A 19,927-nucleotide genomic window follows, 5' to 3' on the forward strand; every position below is an offset into this window, starting at 1 on the left:
CACCACGCTAACGAAAAGCAACCGCGCTATGTGGCGCTATCATATGTTCAACCTACTACAAAAAAAAACAACCACTACATGTGCATGGCAGAAGTCGGTCGGACTCCGTCCAATACAAACGAACATTTTGTTTGCATCGGACCGACGTCCGAGTGACAAACTATTACTGCGAGTAGCGGATTTGGAGACAAAAAGAGAAGCGAAAAAATACGTCATCTTATGCTTCCAGTCAGTTTGCAGTTCAGATTCTGCATATGAACGCACAAAGCGGGGCAAAGAGGGAGTACGACTGTTTGCTTTTGCAGAGAGGCCGCATGAATTGTAAAACGGCAGCAGCGCAAGCGGCAGATTGACTAGATTCAAAAAACAGTCAAATGGTCGTTCAAAAAGCGGAGGTTAAATGCGGAAAGTATCGCATTCACGGCAGTCACATTCAACTTGTGATCCCTTTTCAAGCCCTGATCACGAATCAAATTATCACACTCCGATAAATCCTCTAGAAATGTCGGGAGTACAACGTGCCACGCATCACATTTTCTTGGATTTTAAAGAAGCATACAATACAGTCGAGCGTGAACAGGTAGGACAGAGAATGCACGAAATCGATTTTTCGCACAAACTGATGTGCTACTGGCGTGTTTTAGGGGCGCCCTCGAGTTCTTTCAAATCGCGCAGAGGCTTGCGGCAAGGGTATGGAGTCTCGGAAGGGTAGAGGAGTACAGCCTCGGAATTTGCATTCTGGTGTTGCTTCGTAAGTGGTTATGTATATGGGTGAGATGATTTGCTGCAAGGGTGTAGTTGATTGGAATCAGTGATGGAGAATGGACGCATTGCACGATGCGACGTTACGACAGCTAGTAAAATTGGGTTACAAATCAATGCGTCAAAAGCCAAATATATGATAGGAAGAGGCTCCAGAAAAAAACAATATTCGCCTCCTTTGGACAGTGACAGAGAGTTCATATATTGGGAATTTCTGGTCTGGTCTGGTCTGACAGTAATACGAGTAAAGAGATCGACGCGTTTAAGCTAGAAGTCGGGTCTACTTTTCCCTTCCTACTCTAGAAGTTTCGATTATTCGGCACATGCCGCCGTATGAAGTGGACTACTTGGAGAGATTCCCGTCGTACACCTGGTTAAAGTCGGCTACTTCGCAAGGATGCCGGACGACTGTGCAGTGAAATAGGCCCAACGTGCTAGATCAGGTCGACCAGGTTGAAGCCGACTTGCATGTGTCGAGCTCAACAAGTTATAGCCTTCAAAATTTTCTTCGACCATTTTATTCCTTCGGCTCATTAAAATCAAATGCACATTATTTTTATAGGGGGGGCTAAATCTCTCCCATGAATTCCTAATTCTGCCAGTGCACTATGAGCTGAAACGAGCCAAATATGGACACAATTAAGATATGACCCATTTTATCATATTTTTAACATTTTTTACACTTAGACTATACCAAGCAAGATTTTGAGAAAATAAAACTTAAAAACCTAATAACTATGTGTAAAGAAGTCCGCAGAATCAAATAGCGTTCATTCCATTTGGTTTAGAGCACATTATTTTTTTTTTTTTTTTTGATTGAGTTCTCGTTACCAAACCGGCCATACCAAACGGGAACTCAACCAAAAAAAAAATATTGCGCTCTAAACTAAATGGGATAATCCCTATTCGACTCTGCAGGCTTTTTTACACAAAATTATTAGGTTTTTAAATTTTGTTTTCTCAAGGCCTTGGTTGGCATAGCCTTATAAGGGTAAAAAAGTATAAAAATAGGTAAAAATGAGCAAAACGGGGCAGTTTCCTATCTCAAACAGGAAACGGGTGGGCACCCGTTCGCAATTCTTCGGAAAATTTTACATAAGATCACTTATATTTTATTAGCCTGCAGGCCATATCCTGAAGAACTAATTTATCACCACGAAACAAATGTGCAAGTTGCATACCACCACTATAGTACTGCACACTCAAAAAAAGCACAGAATTCGGTAAAATTTTGCCAAAATCTCAACAGCCGACCATTCGGTAATTTTTATATTATCAAACATTACTAAAGAGTTAAAGACCCGTAAACGTTGATATGCACCATCGATACTTTTACCGAACTTTCGGCTGTTGAGATTTCGGCAAAATTTTACCGAATTCGGTATTTTTTTAAGTGTGTGTCCTAAGTAACATTTTTGTCGCAGAATAGCTTATTAAACTATTATACTGCTTAGTGCTTGATAAACTATTATGCAACAAAAACGTTACTTGGGGTATATTGGTAAGAATTAGTGATTTCCCCCTAAGATGCGGAGAACAGAGGGTAGACCCAAAATAGTAACAGGCTGAAAAACTGATTCCACAACCCTACTATGTGCCGGATGTGCCGGAACAATCACTTTATCGAAATCTATACTGCTGCTACAGACATAACAGTCCCATTTTTATAAGAAACCCCATAGAAAATGGGACTGTTATGCGAGTAGCGGAAGCATATTGACTGATTTTGAATCAATTCAGTAGGGGAGTGTCGTCGTGGTTGGGCCACGTTTTGGAATTCGCCCATAACTTTCGCTTCAAAAGGAATTTTGGAAATCAAGATACATCGTTGCAAAGGCCTAAGAATAAGATATATTTCCGGAAAGTTTCGAACTGATTGCTTGAAAAATAAAAAAGTTATAGGCATTTACGTGAAGACAAAAAATGTTGTCATAGTCGGGCCATGTTGTGCAGGTTCGGCCACCGCAGAAAATCTAAGACATACGTATTGAAATTCTATATAGAGACATGAAAAGAATGAATTCCGAAAACAACGACTCATATAGGTACAAATACCCTATTTCTAATTGCATTTTTGCGAAATTTTGGCGATCTTGTAAAATCCATATTGCTACAATCGCCTTTTCCAAAGTGTACAACTACAATGAAAATAACAACAAAAAACTAGGTTTTTATCGTATTAATTTTGCTTTATTTCATCACATTTTATGTGACTGACATTCTCTAGCGATCATTGCGCTTCTGCGCTTAAAATTATGGTGGCCCAATCATGACTACTCAAGTGGCCCGACCTTTACAAATAGCGCTTTTCTAGTATTTCACCTTAGCCTTCCCAAACACCTTACTGAAAGGGAATTTTCTATAGTCTTCGTGTGCAACACAACACATTATATCAAAATTTATCTCGATAATTGCATTTCATGAATCATTTCTTGAAGTAAAGTTCATTGCGCCTCGAAAACTTTTTTTGTAAGATTTAGTCACTGAATTCAGTACGGGTGTTTTGAATACACAATTGAAACTCACAATATTGTGAAAAGTTAGCTATCACAGTAAGAAGTTTTACAATGGTTGTATCATAGATATCATGAGTTACTAAAACTGTAAAATCGTGATGGCCCGACCATAACAGTGGCCCGACGATAACGACAATACCCTATTAAAATCTTTCTTTCAAATATTAACGTATAAATATTAATGTTGTTAAATAAATAGTTGTTCGACGATAGTTTCCAACCGTTAACCTATAGTTTTAAGCATGCATCCTTAACCCTTAACACATAACTTCTGAGCAAATCGTATGCAATATTTCATGGGATGTTTCACGTGCGCTTAAGCTTGTGCACTGATCTCATGCTACAAACTTTCACCGCCCAAAGTTCATCCCAAAAAGCTCAAAATCTGACGTTACTAGCTTTCTATACTTGGTATTGCTATCGAAAGTAAGTACTCACGTTGCATCCTCGTTATCCCGCTGCTGCTTTGGTGCGCTCGGTTCCACTGCCACACTGTGGCGCATTGTTTTCCGCAACGAATCCACATGTTTGAGGCTTCCTGCAAACAGAATAGATGTGTACGTACGTTTACGTTTGTCATTAAACTCGTTAATCAGATTTTGTCTTTAATATTTAGAAATGGCACACCTCGGCTAGGGACACAGCAAAACGCTTTCAGAAAGCATTGCCGCTGCTTTCGGATGCTGCTTCTCATCATTGCAGCAGTATGACTCAAGCCACTGCTTTAAACTAAACTGATCAGATGTTATGAAATTTCCTATAACTAGGATTATTTTTCTGTATACGTGCGAGTTGTGACATTGGAATGCAAATATCGTACCTACGTACTTATCACATGTTCATTCTCGATTGAGTAGAAACAGTTACTCTCTGTTGATTGTCAACCGATTGGTAACAGTTGCAGAGTAAACAACTGTACAGTAAATAAGTTTCAGTTTAGCAACTAGTTTACAGAGAATGTTTGAGTATAATTTAAAAAACTCCATACCCATGGAATCCACTCAGAAAAATATGGGTGAAAATGTAAATGCAAATAAAGTTGTGTAACAATTTTTGTATTCAAGCTTCGGTACAAAGTTATAAATAACATAGGATTTCTCCCAGCGGCGAACAGTTGATTGCAATTTCATTCCCACAGTCACGACCAGCATATATGTTGGGGGTCCAGCTTCATGTGTTAGTTATCTCACCGGTGCGATCTTTTGGGTTATATTTTAGTTCAAAAACTGTCAGAGCCTTGTTGTACCTGACCGTCTCTTATCTTAGCATATTTCTTACTTTCCTCGCAGTCATCGTTTACAGTCGTCACAAAAAGCAATTAAATTAGCGAATAAGGCAACGGAACGCGGTTTTCGGTTATATCTCGAAACGTCATCAACCAACCGCATTCTTAATGGGAGAGATTTGAAGATAGTGGAGTGGATAACTTCTACAATCAACTGTATATGATAGATGTGATTGTAATGTACAAACAATCATTTGTAAAGAATATCTTTTTAAAGATGTGATAAAGGGTTAGTTTAAACCCTTTTGGTGGCATATCAAACACTATCGAAAGGTCTTTCAGTGTCAAAAAATAAAAAAAAACTCAAGGGAATAACCTTCATTTCTATTAGCAAGCACTCTACTCAGTTAAATGGCCATGGCAATGATCGAAACAGTTCCTTACCTGTAGATGGTTTTTCACGCAGGGCGACCAAACTGCTAATGATTCGAGCTCGATGTGCATTATTTCGTATGCCGAGCTTTTTGATTTCAGCCTCGCTATGGTACAGGAAGTCTTCCACTCCGTTAAATTGTTGAAATTTGTCTGAAAATAATACAAATAACTTTGTCAAATGTTTACCAAGCGACAAATTTTAATCATTTACTATTGCTACCATGAATGTCACACTGGATGATGTTATAATTAGTTATAAGGTGTGTTTTAGAATTCCTTTTGGCAACTTTTCCGTTGTTAAGATGCATTAAACTGAAATTAAATTTACATAAGTCACGTAGACTTTTATGTAACATGTACGAAATTATTATTTTTTATGCGACAAGCAGTTCACTTGATTCTTTAAACCAATCATAAAATTTATAATTCCTCAAAACCGCAATAAAACGGCAATTAAAGTCTTACAAAAATAGAGAAGCCCACACTAAACACAGTTCTCAAGAATATTTCCTCACAAAACTTGTAATTTTTATCTATACACTAGCTGACCCGACAAACTTCGTATTGCCACAAATTAACCTGTGTTGTACATAAATCATGAATCTCGGATGATCTTTGTCACAATCTCGAGTTTTACAAGTTTCTGAGGAGTTCAACCTTAGATGATGCATTTTGGCAGTTACGTAACTATGAAAGCATCTCAGGTAACCAATAAGCATCACCAATGCTATTCAAATGTAGGTCAACAAGCATTTAAGTCGCCTTAAATGCTACTTAAATGCTATTTTGGCAAAATATACAGCTACTTGACTGATAACCTTCTTATAGTGCTGACAATGCTAATTTACAGCTAATTACCAACACGAAGAATTTGAATACAATTTTGGATGCCAATTTACAACACGTATGCAGTCAAAAAGCTAATATACAACAACGTGCATTATAAAATGCCAGATACGCTGATTTGCTGCTTATGTTAATGCTTATTAGTTACCAGGAATGGGTAGTTTAATATACAAACTTGCAATTTTCCCTCACACTAAAGTAGAAAACAACTCCCCTGTCCCCTCATTGCATAGCCAGAAAGCGGATAGTAATGTTCGCCATGATGGTACAACATTTCGCCGAATATCATTTTGCGAAAACCCTTAAGCGGAATGTACCATTTCACGGAAAAAATTTTTGTGGGAAGTAGCATTTCGCGATCCTCTCCTTACTCGCTGTCGCTCGTTTCAGGAAACCCAGGTAGACCTAGGAAAACAAATAAACCTAGACAGTAGTGATTTCTGCGGGGAGTTGCCTCCCCCAGAGGGCGGCGCTCCCGACGGCGGGTCGCCGGCAACACTCGCGGCCGTCTCGTCCTAAATGATCTAGTGTTACTATAGATAGTTTTTGGGTTCTTGTTATTGATTAATGTTTTATGGAAGAGCCTCGAGTTTCTCGAGTTAGATTAGTTTTTGAGTTTCGCAAAAAATTTTGTTTTATTTGTATGAGAGTCCATATCCCCCTACCACAGGAGTGAGAGGTCTCTAACTATCATAAAATAAATTCGCCAAATTTGATTCCATTTGCTTGATTAGTTCTCAAGTTATAAGGAAATTTGAATTTCATTTGTATGGGAACCCCCCTCCTAAACAGGGGAGGGGTCTCAATTCATCATAGAAAAAATTTCTGCCACCTAAAAGCCTCACATGCCAAATTTGGTCCCATTTGCTTGATTAGTACTCAAGTTATAAAAAAATTTGTATTTGATTTGTACGGGAGCCCCCCTCTTAAACGGGGGAGGGGTCGTAATTCACCATTGAAAAAATTTCTGCCATCTAAAACTCCCACATGCCAAATTTGGTTCCATTTGCTTGATTAGTTCTCGAAATAAGAGGAAATTTGCATTTAATTTGTATGGAAGCCCACCCCCTTAAAGGGGAGATGGGTCATAGCTCGCTTTCTAAAGAGGAGAGGGGTCTCAATTCACCATAGAAAAAAATCTTGCCTCCAAAACCACTTACGTGTCAAATTTGGTTCCATTTGATTGATTAATTCTCGAGTAATGAGGAAATTCGTATTATCATTTGTATAGGAGCCCCCCCCCCTCCTAAAGTGGATAGGGGTCCTAATTCACCATAGAAAATATTCTTTTCTACAAAAACACCCACATACTAAATTTTGTTCCATTTGCTTGATTAGTTCTAGAGTTATGAGGAAATTTGTATTTCGTTGCATTTCCCTCCTAAAAAGGTAAGGGGTCCTAATTTATCATAGAAAAAATGGTTGCCTCCAAAAACACCACATGCCAAATATGGTTTCATTTGCTTGATTAGTTCTCGAATTATAAGGAAATTTGTATTTCATTTGTGTAAAAGCCCCCCCTCTTATAGTGGGGAGGGGTTTTCACCATAGGGGCCTAATTCACCATAGAAAATATTTTTGCCTCCAAAAACCTCCACACGTCAAATTTGGTTCCATTTGCTTGATTAGTTCTCGAGTTATGAGGAAATTTGTTTTTCATTTGGACAGGAGCCCCCCCTCTTAAAGTGGGGAGGGGTCTCTAATCATCACTAAAACCATTCCTGGTCCCAAAAACCTCTACATGCAAATTTTCACGCCGATTGGTTCAGTAGTTTTTGATTATATAAGGAACATCCCAACAGAAATCCATTTTTATATATAAGATATCTATTCATAATGACTACCAAGATTCGCTTGAAACTATAATAAAATCATCAAGTGTTGATGGTTTGAAACTTGAATGAGAACACGTTTTGTTGTTCCTGAGTTATGGCTAAAAAAAACTCAGTTATCACATCCCAGTTCATATCTCATGAACCAAACGACCTAGAACAAAAAGTTTCTTATATTTAGAATATTCAAAGATGGATGACCGATGGATTCAGAGGTAATCCGACTCCTGCTGCTCTCCAAAAAAAGAAGCAAAAAAGAAAAAATGAGACAAAAGGAGACAAAAGGAGAAAAAAGTAAAAGAGCACGAAGAAAAACGTGACGAAAACTGGACAATAGAATAGAAAAAGAGAAAAAAACGCAAAGGAGAAAATGAATAAACACTGGCATGAAAAAAAAATGAAAAAAAAAATGGAAAACAATGGAGCCTTTCGAAGTCTGGTCTGCAAATCCCAATCAGGTAATAAACTTCATAAGAAGTGAAATGCCGGACTGGGAAGAGAGGTACGAATTGACAATGACGTGTTTTGTCGGCAACTAATATCTAGACTAAAGAAGAAGTATACCACAATAGATCAAAATAATGGTCGCAGTGGTCAAACCTTCCAACAAAAAAAAAACAAAAAACGGGATTGAAAAGCGAAAAGAGTCCAAAACCGGTACCAAACAAGGCCAAAAATAGGTCTAAACAAGACAGAAAATAACAACAAACGGGCCTGAAAACGAGGAAAAATGGAAGAAAAAGGACGAAAAATGTAAAAGAATAATCAGGACCAAGAAGAAGAGCAAAAACAGAATAGGAAAAGAAGAAAAATGAAAAAATGAGAGAGGATAAGAGGGAAAAAATAAGCAACGAGAGGAAAAGAAAACCAAAAGGGAAAAGAAGAATAGCAAGCGAGAAAATAGAAAACCCATAGAGGAAACGAGGAAAAATAGGTCAAACGAGATGTGCCATGCATGAGCAAAAAAAACCGAAAAACGGACTAAAGAAAAAGGCTGAATGAAAGAAAAAAAAAAGATGTAAAACGGGAGATAAAAGAGGAAAACCGGAGAAGAAATACAGTAACAGGGACGCAAAAACAGAATAAACGCAACGGGAAAGAGGAAAAACGGTACAGACGAAGATGAAAAACGAGAAGTAAAGGATACAAAAAGGGTTAGAAAACATCGAAATCTGGAAACGAAAAAACAGGAAAAAATAGAATAGAAAAGACGGAAAACGAGAAAGAAAAAACAAAATACGATTTTGAAGCATGAAAAAATAGGATTTAAGAAAAATTTGAACAGATTACGAAGGAATGCGCATTACGAGAAACACGGGACAGGAAAAAAAATGTAAAGAAAAATAAGGGTGTAGGTTTTCACCCAAAGTAAACCAACAAAAGAGAAAAAAGAATAGGAAAGAGGTAAAACATTTGAGAGACGTATCACGAAAAATGTCAATCCTCATTTCAACTAAAATTTTATGTTTAATTCTAATTTCGTGACCATATTCGATTTGAAGTAAAACTTCAAGTCCAAAATAGTCCAAATTAAAGATTAGTTCAATGTCCAATGTCAAACTCAATTTCAAGTTCAATCGCATATCCGACTTTAAGTACAATTTCAAGTCTAATTTAATTCCAATTTTAGGTTCAATTTTAGGACCGCCCAGTTAGCTTCGAGATACGATGCTTGTCTAATGAGCCAGTCATCGTATGTTCGAATCTCGGCTAAGTGGTGCTGCTAGATAAAGTCAGTAGGATTGTTGCAGTAGCCCCGTAATTGTACTGTACTCTCACAGTCGGCAGCGAAGTCAGTCGATAAAAATAAGGGGTCAAATCTAAGAAAGACGTTTAAGCCCAAGGCTTTCTTTTAAGTCAAATTTAAACTCCGATTTCAAGTACAAATTGAATTTTATTTGAATGTAATTCCAAGTCTAACCTTCAGCCCAATTCGATTTCACTTTTCAGTTCAATCTCTAGCTTATTAAATTCCAATTTCAAGTCAAATTTCTACTTTAATTTCAAATCCAATTCCAAGTCTAATTCAACTCCAATTTCAAATAAAATTTCAAGTCCAATTTCAAACAAAAACTTGAAATTCTGACTGAAGTTTTGAAGCGTCTTAAGTTTTCTTTTTTATTTAATTTCAGGTTCAAATTCTGGTTTAAATCCGATTTCGTGTAAGACTTCCAGCTCAATTGCAATTGCAATTAAGTAAAGCTTCAAGCCTAAATTAACTAGTCCAATATCAAGTTCGAAATCAAATTGGACTTGACATAGAACATTAAATAAGTTTCAAGTTCAATTTTAACTCTAATTGATAAGCCAATTCCAAGTCTAATTTCTAGTACAATTTCAGTTTTGATAGGGTATGTTGCTTCATCGTCGTTGTTGCCTATTCCCGTCCTATCCAACACAAATTGGTAAAAATATCAGCATTTTTATGACACACAATGCAAAACTAGTTATTCCCTAATATTTTAGTTTGTTGTCTATCACATGCGATCAATCAAAGTGAGCTGAGATCTATTTAAATGCTTTTTATCATTAAAGAAGTCCTACCAGCCAAATTTCCTACGTTTTTTTTCGTGCGACGACGAAGACAGTGTCAACTAATCGTTTTAATTTCCGTCATTCATAAATGAAAATAACTCACGCAAGGTATTGTCGTTATCCTACAGCCAAGAAAATTTGCTTGACCTGCAGAAATTTTGTAGAATAACATTTGTCATGCCGTCCTACACAAACACATTCGCGTTAGCTCCGTACACATTGTTGTGATTTTTAGTTCGGACGAGGAAAAATTTTGATGGACGGATTTTAAAGCGGTACGACGAATTTTAGAAATAAAGGCAGTTGCATAATTTCAATAATATGCTTTATTAGTTGCTTTTCAGTGATTTCAAAGTTCACGGATCGGGAGGTAACTGTGTTTTAGTCAAATCAGCACAAGAACTTTTGGAGTATTCATTAAATCCATCCAACAAATGATGAAAATTAGAATGGCTTTACTTATTACGACGGGAATTAGAAAAAAACCCTGCAACTTTAAATCCAATTTCATTCGAAAGTCCGGAGTTTTTACCTTAATCAGATGACATTTTTGTGATAAATAATCAGAAGTGGGCACCGCAAATCAGCTAACCGCTAACATTTTAGCTAGCGAGTAACACGTTCGCTAGGTTTTAAATGTGCTAGCGCTTCTATTACCTTCCGATAAACATAAGTACTACTAAATAAACTACCAGCCACTAATTTTTGAAAATAATTTTTGGAAATAGTTCACCTAGCCATGAATGAACTATATTTGCTCGCGTCGCGAACAGCAGCGAGCAATTTTATCAATTTGTAAGAAACCGCACACTTATTTTTGTTATTATTTTCAAAAATTAGCGGCTAGTAGTTTATTTAGTGGCACTTTAACTTATCGGAAGCTAATGAAAGCGCTAACAGATTTTAAACCTAGCGAACGCACTACTCGCTGGCTAAAAGGTTAGCGGTTAGCTGATTAGCGGTGCCCACCTCTGTAAATAATAATAGATTCGCCACCCTACGTTTCTTTGTTTGTCAAGGCCAAAACGATGGGATGCCCCACTTTTTGTTTATATCTGGGCACACTGGCGTGCATAGAATCAATAGTACGCAGAAATTGAGAACACTGAATTGTTGTACTAATCTTATTTCGACAATATACCTAACACAATCTAATTGTAACATTTTTGTTTAATTTTTTACTGAGAACTGAGAGCATCCATACTTTTTGGGACAGCCTTTATTAGTGCAAAAAGTACGCAAAGTTTATAAAACTGTTCATGATAAACCATTTCAACGAATAGTAATTTATTACCACTCTTTCTTTATTTGACCGATTCTATAACAGGCAGGTATAATTTATCTTTTTAATTGGATTTTTTTTAGTCACCGGTAATTTATGTGTGCAACTTGAAATTTTTTTTCGGTGAATATGAAAAAACCACATTTCGGCTTACTGAGTACTGAGTTTTGGCTGAATACATCATCAGAAATATTGAATATTACTATTAGCAAACGCGCAGTTGAGACTGGAACCCACAACTCCTAATCTGGCAAATCTAATGTCTAATCAGAATATTTCAGTCCATTTAATTTTTCATTTCTCACTTCGTATATTTATTCTTCCCCAAGAAAGGTAATTTATTATTTATGTTAAGTAATATCAATACATAAAGATACATAAAGATACATAAAGATACATAAAGATATAACGAAACAATTAATAGTAAACTTACCACTATACTCAATCAGATCCAACCTCGTCAGCCACTCGGAAACGGCCAAATGCGGACAGGAAGTAATAATCAACGGTGCATTCTTTTTTCTCCTGTTCAATGATCCAAACTTGTGGCTCCAGGATATACCTTCGGAAGGGGGAGAAAGCAAATTCTGTGAACTTTGAAACACTGACGATTGGGACATTCTGGTATGCTGGTCACTGTCATATCCTGTAGGTTCGTTTATTTTTGTTTCGCACTTAATGAACTGAGTTTTTACTTTCGCATCATCGTCAATACAGTAAATTTCCCGGATAATCTACCCACAAACTCTACACAGCACGATCTTACTCTTGCGATCCGTAATTCTCTGTGACCCGTTTGGGACTGAAAGATTGGACAGCTTCTTAAGCCGAGCAGTTTAAGACAGTGGAGAGCGGTCTGCAGCAATAAAACTCGAGCAAACACTCGAGCTAATAAGCCCCTCCTCCGTTATGCACGTCCGTCAATCTGCCGCAAAGTGCAGACTCCCTGACGAACGTGTAAAGTGGTCAACGGGAAATGCGTTGTGCCTTTTGCGAGAAGAGCTGATCAGGCTGCACTGATAAATAGGTACGTATGTTGCTCGATGTAGAGCTGAGCTTCGCGTACATTTCTGGCTTGTTCTCGCTTTTCATCGCAAGCTTATGGCTGCGTTGTTGTTTGGTTATCGTTTTAATAACGTAGATAGTAGATAAGATTTCCGTTACGGTTGCTGTTTTGCGTGATGTGACGACTTTGTGGATACATTCGTTGGAACATATTTGAGCAACAAATTAATTGCAAACGTGATTGGAATGTTATTTTACTTTGGGGGGTAACCGAGCTTTCCTTTAGGGTGGATTGGTAATATCCATAAAGTACCTAAAATGTGACACTTAAACCTACTCATCGCTCGGCGACTGACGGTGGCTAGATTATTAGTACACAAATGATAGCAGTACGCATAATTTAAATATCGATAAGCTCGACAGCGGGGGTGATAACGCTAAACATATTCAGAGTCTGTGCAGTCTGACATATAGGCAATTTTTATACATCTGTCTAACAGATGAGAAAATGAAAGATTAGGGATTTTGCATGTAAATTTTCTAAACATTCTGTTGGTTGGGTAGAACTTATTTCTAAAGCATGCTTTGGTGGGAGCGATTTGAAATGTCTAGCAAAATATCAATAAATAACAAAATAACATAACTCTCTAAAGATGATTTCAAATCCATAATTTACATAATATACAATAAATATTGCACAACACTTTTCAGGGTTTCTTTGAACTTGACATGATTCATCTACAAAACCAGATTAATATCGACTGAATTGAACAGAAATTCCCTACTGATAAAGACTTAATTTTATTTGAGCAAGCAAGAGGGGAATGATTTCACGTTCCCGTTCTCGGTAGTCGGTTTATGTGACACCATTACTTTATCGTTACTTATCAGTGCAATCAAGGCTGCTAGTTTCCAGTGCAATATTATCTATCAAAAGAGTTTTTGATTTATTTTATCTGATGAAAAATATTTGAATCGCTTCTTTCAATGCGATCATTTAAGCCTAATTGCTTTCCTCAATATAACTTAGTTTTGAAAATGTATGCTACGCATTCCAGTTCTGTAATTAACCTTCAAGCTATCGAGTCTAAGTTTTCAGCTACCGTCCTGAAACCGTAACCTACCTTTATAATCAGAGCATCAAGTGCAATAGTTAAACTATTTGTCCGCAAATTGCAACCTCTCGGTGAGTAGCCAATATATGCGTTGTTGAATTCGTACGATGATTCGTGGCACAGGCCAGGTCATCGTGCTGCCTGCTGCACATCCTGCACAACTGCATCCGAATGAAGAGTATGCATGAACACTGTCAGGCAGCAGCACATGTATTGTATAAATAAGCAATTTATTTTACGATTATTATTAATTCATTTCCAGTAGTAGGTATGTGTATCGATAAAAGTGGGAAATTTACAGCCACATGCCCGCACTCACTAGTCGGTTATCAAAACAAACTCGTTCAATTATCGTGTAGGAAATCAGAAACTTTTTTATTTAATGATCATCGAGAAGTTGTATTCAAATTGAGAGCAGTTATTGGGTGCATCACGTCGGCGCTTGATTTTACCATCGAAAATGCAATTGCGGCTCGGTTAATCAGACGGTGATTTAAATTAATGACTTATCAACTTTGATTTTCCATTAGAGCGAACATAATTGCATTCTGGCACTGGTCGTCCTTTGGTGTGTCCGTATATATTGGGGTTCACGCTGTGGTCACCGAACAATTTCCAGTCGAGTGTATAAATTAACACTGATTTTCTTCGGGACAACGTGTTTTCAATTCGTGAACACAAAATTGTAGATATATAGTAATTGTACGAACTTGTATTGGAATTGTGATAATCACTTGTATTGCAATTGTATCACTGTAGTGATAATCTGGATCACTTCTGAACGACGGACACGTTTTTGCAGATCATTAAAAATATTTATTCGTAGATGGCAAGACCACTCGAACACTCGATGGGTTATTTATGTGGGTTGCTACATTTATATTCTATCTATATCTTTTCAGAATAATCATTAATCCACAGTTATCCCCGCTGTTGTATTTTGTACAACGCCTGTGGAACGTAAACTTTATTTCGGTATATTTCATGATTCTATCAATAAAGAAAATAACTGTTTTCAGTAAGGGTAATCCGCAGGCCAAGATCTCTCGGTGGGCAAAGTTTCATGAGTTTTTTACCAAGTGGCGTTAGTCAAGTCAGATTTAATAAGAAAAATATTTAGCTAAGCTTCCGATTCTGTTACCGTTCGAATACTTTGCCCCATAAAACCCTGTGAGAGCGTTCAGAGCCGGAGATGAGAAGAACTAATATACTGGAGATCATGATGAATGCAATTGAGATCCATGCTATGAAATACTATTGCTACAACTATTGATTTTGCTATAATTTTAGGGTATGCTATTTTTGCCACGATGTAGGATTAAAATATTGTAAATTAAATAAATAAATACTAAAGTATATAGGATACAGGATTGAAGATAAGGCAAATAGTTTAGTAATACGATGGGCGGCTAACGGTCAATTTAAACACCTTTATAATTAACACTCACAATTAGGGTTTACACAACACAAAACACTCATAAAATCTGCCGGAAAATGGGGATAATGGAAATAGGAATAAGGACCATGCAAGAAGGAAAAAGGGAAATTGGCTTAAGATAAGGGGTTATGCTGGTTAAGTTGAGATAGGCTCGGTCATTTATACTTGAACAAGTGATCACGAAGGTATGAAAAGTCGATTAAGTGACAATAAGAAAAAGAACGTGTACTATTTAACATAAATTAATTAGCCTCAGCAGGCTCTGAGTAGTTATTCGAAATCAGGTAACTCAGAAACCAATTTATCACTGTGACCGAGTCTCAGAATAACCTGCCAGCTCTAAAACCAGCTATTATTCCCTACAACAGACCCAGCAGGTTGTGGTCATAGATTGTGGCCGGAATAAGCCGCAGTTCTCGCAAAGTGCATCAACTCCATGTGGTATGATCGAATCCGATTAGCAGCAGTACCCTTTCTGGTCGACGCAGTCCCAGAATAGAGCAGCACACGGTAGATCATCAACGGCATATTCATCCGTGCAGCACACATTGCCTTCCCCGAAAGCATCATACCCGCTTCCCCGAAAGCATCATCTACCCCCGCTTCACCGTTAAACATCGCCACGTAGGGGAATCGAGAGAAGCAGCGCTCCTAGCAGGAGGAGAGATTCACCACCGTTCATCATTCCCATCGGCAGATTCCGCAGCCGGCCGGCACTTCCACACACACAAAGAGATTTTGTAAGTTAGTTTAGTCAATAAATTAATCAACCGTAGAGTGAGATCTTTTCCATAAGCCGACTTGTGTCCCTGATCGTGTCAAGGAGCCGACCTCGAGAAGGAGAGTTTCCCTCTAGGTCGAGCTAGCCGTAAAAAGAGACCGTGAGTGTCCACCCCGGAAGTCCCCAGTGGTTCGACCAGGGACTTGGGGTAGTAGCGGGAGACCCGTCCGGTCACCGAGTAATAATTGGCGCCCAACTAACAGACACTTTCGATCAGAGGCACATGTTCATCGTAAAACAATAGAGGTGAGGTTAGGAGTCATAGTAGGGATACCGGCAAGTCGCTCAAAACGGTTTTATGTATGCAAAGGATTCAAGGGGTAATACGATACCAGCTTCTTCGACAATAGTATTCAGATTAATTACGGTAACTTTCTAGTGCGCGAACACTTTCGAAAGCTTTCTTCTCATTCGCTGATTAGGCAAATATCGCGATTCGGGATCTGACGGAAAGATTGGTATTGGTTGTGATATATTTTATGGGTCTTGATTTCGCTTATTAATTAAAACAATCGTTGTTTAGTAGAGTAAACTTTATTGCCAATTCCATTTCATTATGGATTTACAGGAGATGTATAAAAAACTTGACGTGTCTCATCTTTCGAAGGATGAAGTTGAACACGAATTACTTATTCGAAACATACTATTCGATCTCAACGAACATGATAGTATTAAGAGGAGAAAATTGAAGGAGAAAATGAAGGAAGAAAGGGGAATGGGATTAGTATCGCACTCACCGACATGGAGAGATGCTATAGAAGAAATTACTATCATTAAATCAAACCTTTTAATGATCCAGGGATTGTTGGAAAACCCGAAAAGTTTTAAACGCCAAGGAGAAAAACTCCGCACCCGTTTAATTCATTACAGAGTGAGAATTCTATCGTTTGCAAGAGTTCCATATGCTCAGAAATATTTGCAAGAAATTATGAACATCGGTAAACAAGCAACTTATATGTTTCAAAAATATTTTCCAGATGAAAAACAGTCTGATAAACAAGATGAGGTACCAAAGCAGCTTGAGCAGGATCTCAGCAAAGCCTTAGTAGAGATTAGAAGTGAAATAGATGATCTGAATGAAACTGCGTGTGGGAAAATAGTTGAAATTAATGGAGATGAAAATGCAGAATCTTCGGAAAGTAGTAGACGAAACTTGGAACAGAAAGAGCAGGAAATGAAAGAATCGTTAAAGAGAGCTGATTACATTTTGGAGAAATTACAGCAATATGAACAAGGCGATAGTGAAAATGTATTAGAATTGATCCCATTTTTTCGAAAATTTGTAATTCAAACGACACAGCAACAGAAAGAGCAAAGAGAAAAAGAAATTGCAGAGGAAAAGAAGAAGATTAAAGCAGCGGAAGAAAATGTAGAAAAGAAAAAACGGTTGGAAAAGCTCTTAATGGACTTGAACAAAACGATTAAACCAGAATCCTCAGATCAACATTGTCTTGATCCTGACAACAAAAATACAAATGAACTAACAGAAAAGACTGGAACTAATTCTTTGAATACGAACACAATCGAAACTTCGGACGTTGAAACTGATTCGTCAGATCACTCAACAGCTTCAGAAGAAAATAATGAATGGAAAAAGCTCCAAATCGCTAAAAGAACCAGCAAAAATGAAACTGAAAAACCGTCCAAACAGGCTAATCGAGAACGCAAGCATAAAGTCAGCTTCTCATCGGAAACACTAGAATCATCTTCAACAGAAAGTTCAGAAAGTTCGGGAAGTTCCGAATCGATTACAACCACAACTGAAAGCTCTCAGTGGTCATCAGATGAAAGAAGAAAAAAACGAAATAAACGAAATAGACGGAAGTATGAATATTCGATGAAAAGGATTCCGGTTTCTGAATGGAAACTGAAATATGACGGGAAAGATGGAGGACGGAAATTAGCAGAATTTTTGAAAGAGATAAAAATGAGGTGTAAGGCAGAAAAGGTATCTGACAAAGAACTTTTCCGCAGTGCAATACATTTGTTTATAGGAAGAGCGAAGGACTGGTTTATGGAAGTAACGAATAACCGTAGCATCCGTAACTGGTCACAGCTTAAATCAGATCTGAAAAAAGAATTTCTCCCTCCAAATCTTGATTTCCAATTAGAAATTCAAGCCACTAATAGAAGTCAAGGTCGTGGTGAGCGGTTTGTGGATTATTTCCACGACATGCAAAAGTGCTTCCATTCTATGACACGACAAATTTCAGAGAGACGAAAATTTGACATTGTGTGGCGAAATATGAGGACTGATTATAAAAACGCCTTAACAGGAAAAAGAATTAAATCATTATCAAAATTGCGTCGTAACGGAAGAAGAGTTGATGAAAATTACTGGAACTATTTCCAGAAACCGTACGATAATCCACATCGAAATCGATTCAATCAAGTTAATGAGCTGACGACTGACATCAAGTCCAACAGCATTAACAATTCAGGAAAAGGCACGAAAAATTTCAGCCACAGAGACAAAACGCGTAAAAATATGAACAGCACTTCAGAGCAAAATCGAGAAACTGGTAAATTGCAAGAAAAATCGGAATCGCGGTGGGAACCGATGGAAGGTTCATCCAAAGATACACTAAAATCACTTAGCGAGCAATACAAACGACCGCCGTTAGGAGTTTGTTATAATTGCCACAAGCAAGGTCATCACTATAATGAGTGTAATCAGGAAAAACGTAAATTTTGCCGACTTTGCGGTTTTCCAGATACGTACACTCGAAATTGTCCACTTTGCTCAAAAAACGAAGAAAATTCAGCTTAGAGGAGGAAGCTGAAATCAATATTCCCAATCCTCCTAATTCTGCAGATCACACTTCAACTTTATTAAACTTTGGCTTAGAGCCGCTAGCAGAGTCAGAATATACTAGTGAGAGTAAGGTCGATGAACTTTTACTTCAAGTAAATGGAGATGCTCGACCGTTTGCAAAAATAGAAGTATTGGGTAAACAAATTGTCGGTTTGCTAGACAGCGGGGCTCAGCGAACCGTACTTGGTGTCGGATCAACGAGACTGATTAGTGAACTTAAATTAAAAATTTACAAAACTGATATCGCAGCCCGAACAGCTTCGGGATCACCAATACCAGTGATAGGCTACGTACACTTACCTATGACTTTTAACGACGAAACTCATATAATTCCCACTCTGATAGCACCTAAGCTAAAGCACCGACTAATACTCGGGTATGAGGACTTTTGGAAAGCTTTCAAGCTCCGACCAACAGTCCTAGATCGTGAAATTTGCGAAATAAGTGGCACAAATGAAGCGGAAAGCATAGAAAACAGGGGAAGGGAAAATGAACTAAATAGTCAGCAGAGAGAAACACTAGAAAAGGTGAAGGGATTGTTTAAAGTTTCGGAGGAAGGGGGAGTGCTCGATATTACTATGTTAATATCTCACAAGATAGATTTTAAAGAGGAATTTAAAAATTCTCCTCCGGTAAGAATCAACCCTTATCCTACATCGCCAGAAATGCAAAGTAAAATAAACAAGGAAATTGATAATATGCTGCAACAAAATGTGATTGAACGAAGCAAAAGTGACTGGTCACTGAGTACAGTGCCAGTATTAAAACCAAATGGTGAAGTAAGGCTTTGCTTAGACGCAAGGCGTCTTAATGAAAGGACTAGGAGGGATGCTTACCCCCTCCCACATCAAGACCGTATACTTAGTCGATTGGGACCAAGTAAGTATTTGTCAACGATTGACTTGTCAAAAGCTTTCTTGCAAATACCTCTTGATCCCAATTCTCGAAAGTATACGGCATTTTCAGTGCTGGGAAGAGGGTTGTTCCAGTTTACAAGATTGCCCTTCGGACTCATCAACAGTCCTGCAACTTTAGCTCGACTGATGGATGAAGTCCTGGGGTACGGTGAACTGGAACCGAGTGTATTTGTTTATCTCGACGATATCGTCGTGGTGAACGATACATTCGAAGCCCACATTCAGTCGCTTCAGGAAGTCGCAATGCGACTCAATAAAGCAAATTTATCAATAAACATAATCAAATCACAATTTTGTGTTCAAGAATTGCCATATTTAGGCTACATTCTTGCGAGGGATGGGTTACGCCCAAACCCGGAAAGAATCGAAGCGATCGTAAGTTACGAACGGCCAACATCAGTTCGCTCCCTGCGCCGTTTTCTT

The 19,927-nt window shown here is 37.9% G+C and overlaps 1 protein-coding gene across 11 annotated transcripts in view; it reads right to left on the bottom strand.

The window, feature by feature from the left end:
• The window catches only part of LOC128743414 (SH2 domain-containing protein 3C), a 100,041-nt gene that overhangs the window by 63,369 nt on the left and 16,745 nt on the right, over positions 1–19,927 (bottom strand). For 6 of the 11 annotated variants that reach the window (XM_053839984.1, XM_053839983.1, XM_053839988.1 and 3 more), the window contains exons 3-5: positions 11,867–11,995; positions 4,948–5,088; positions 3,717–3,816 (exon numbers count right to left, since the gene is read on the bottom strand). In XM_053839984.1, the coding sequence (XP_053695959.1) occupies positions 3,717–3,816; positions 4,948–5,088; positions 11,867–11,995 (370 nt within the window). Of the gene's footprint in view, positions 1–3,716; positions 3,817–3,905; positions 4,019–4,947; positions 5,089–11,866; positions 12,267–19,927 lie in introns of those variants that run through there. The other 5 variants (XM_053839980.1, XM_053839978.1, XM_053839987.1 and 2 more) reach the window with 3 other exon arrangements.

This window comes from Sabethes cyaneus, chromosome 3, assembly GCF_943734655.1.
Source record: "Sabethes cyaneus chromosome 3, idSabCyanKW18_F2, whole genome shotgun sequence".
NCBI classification, from domain to species: Eukaryota; Metazoa; Arthropoda; class Insecta; order Diptera; family Culicidae; genus Sabethes; species Sabethes cyaneus.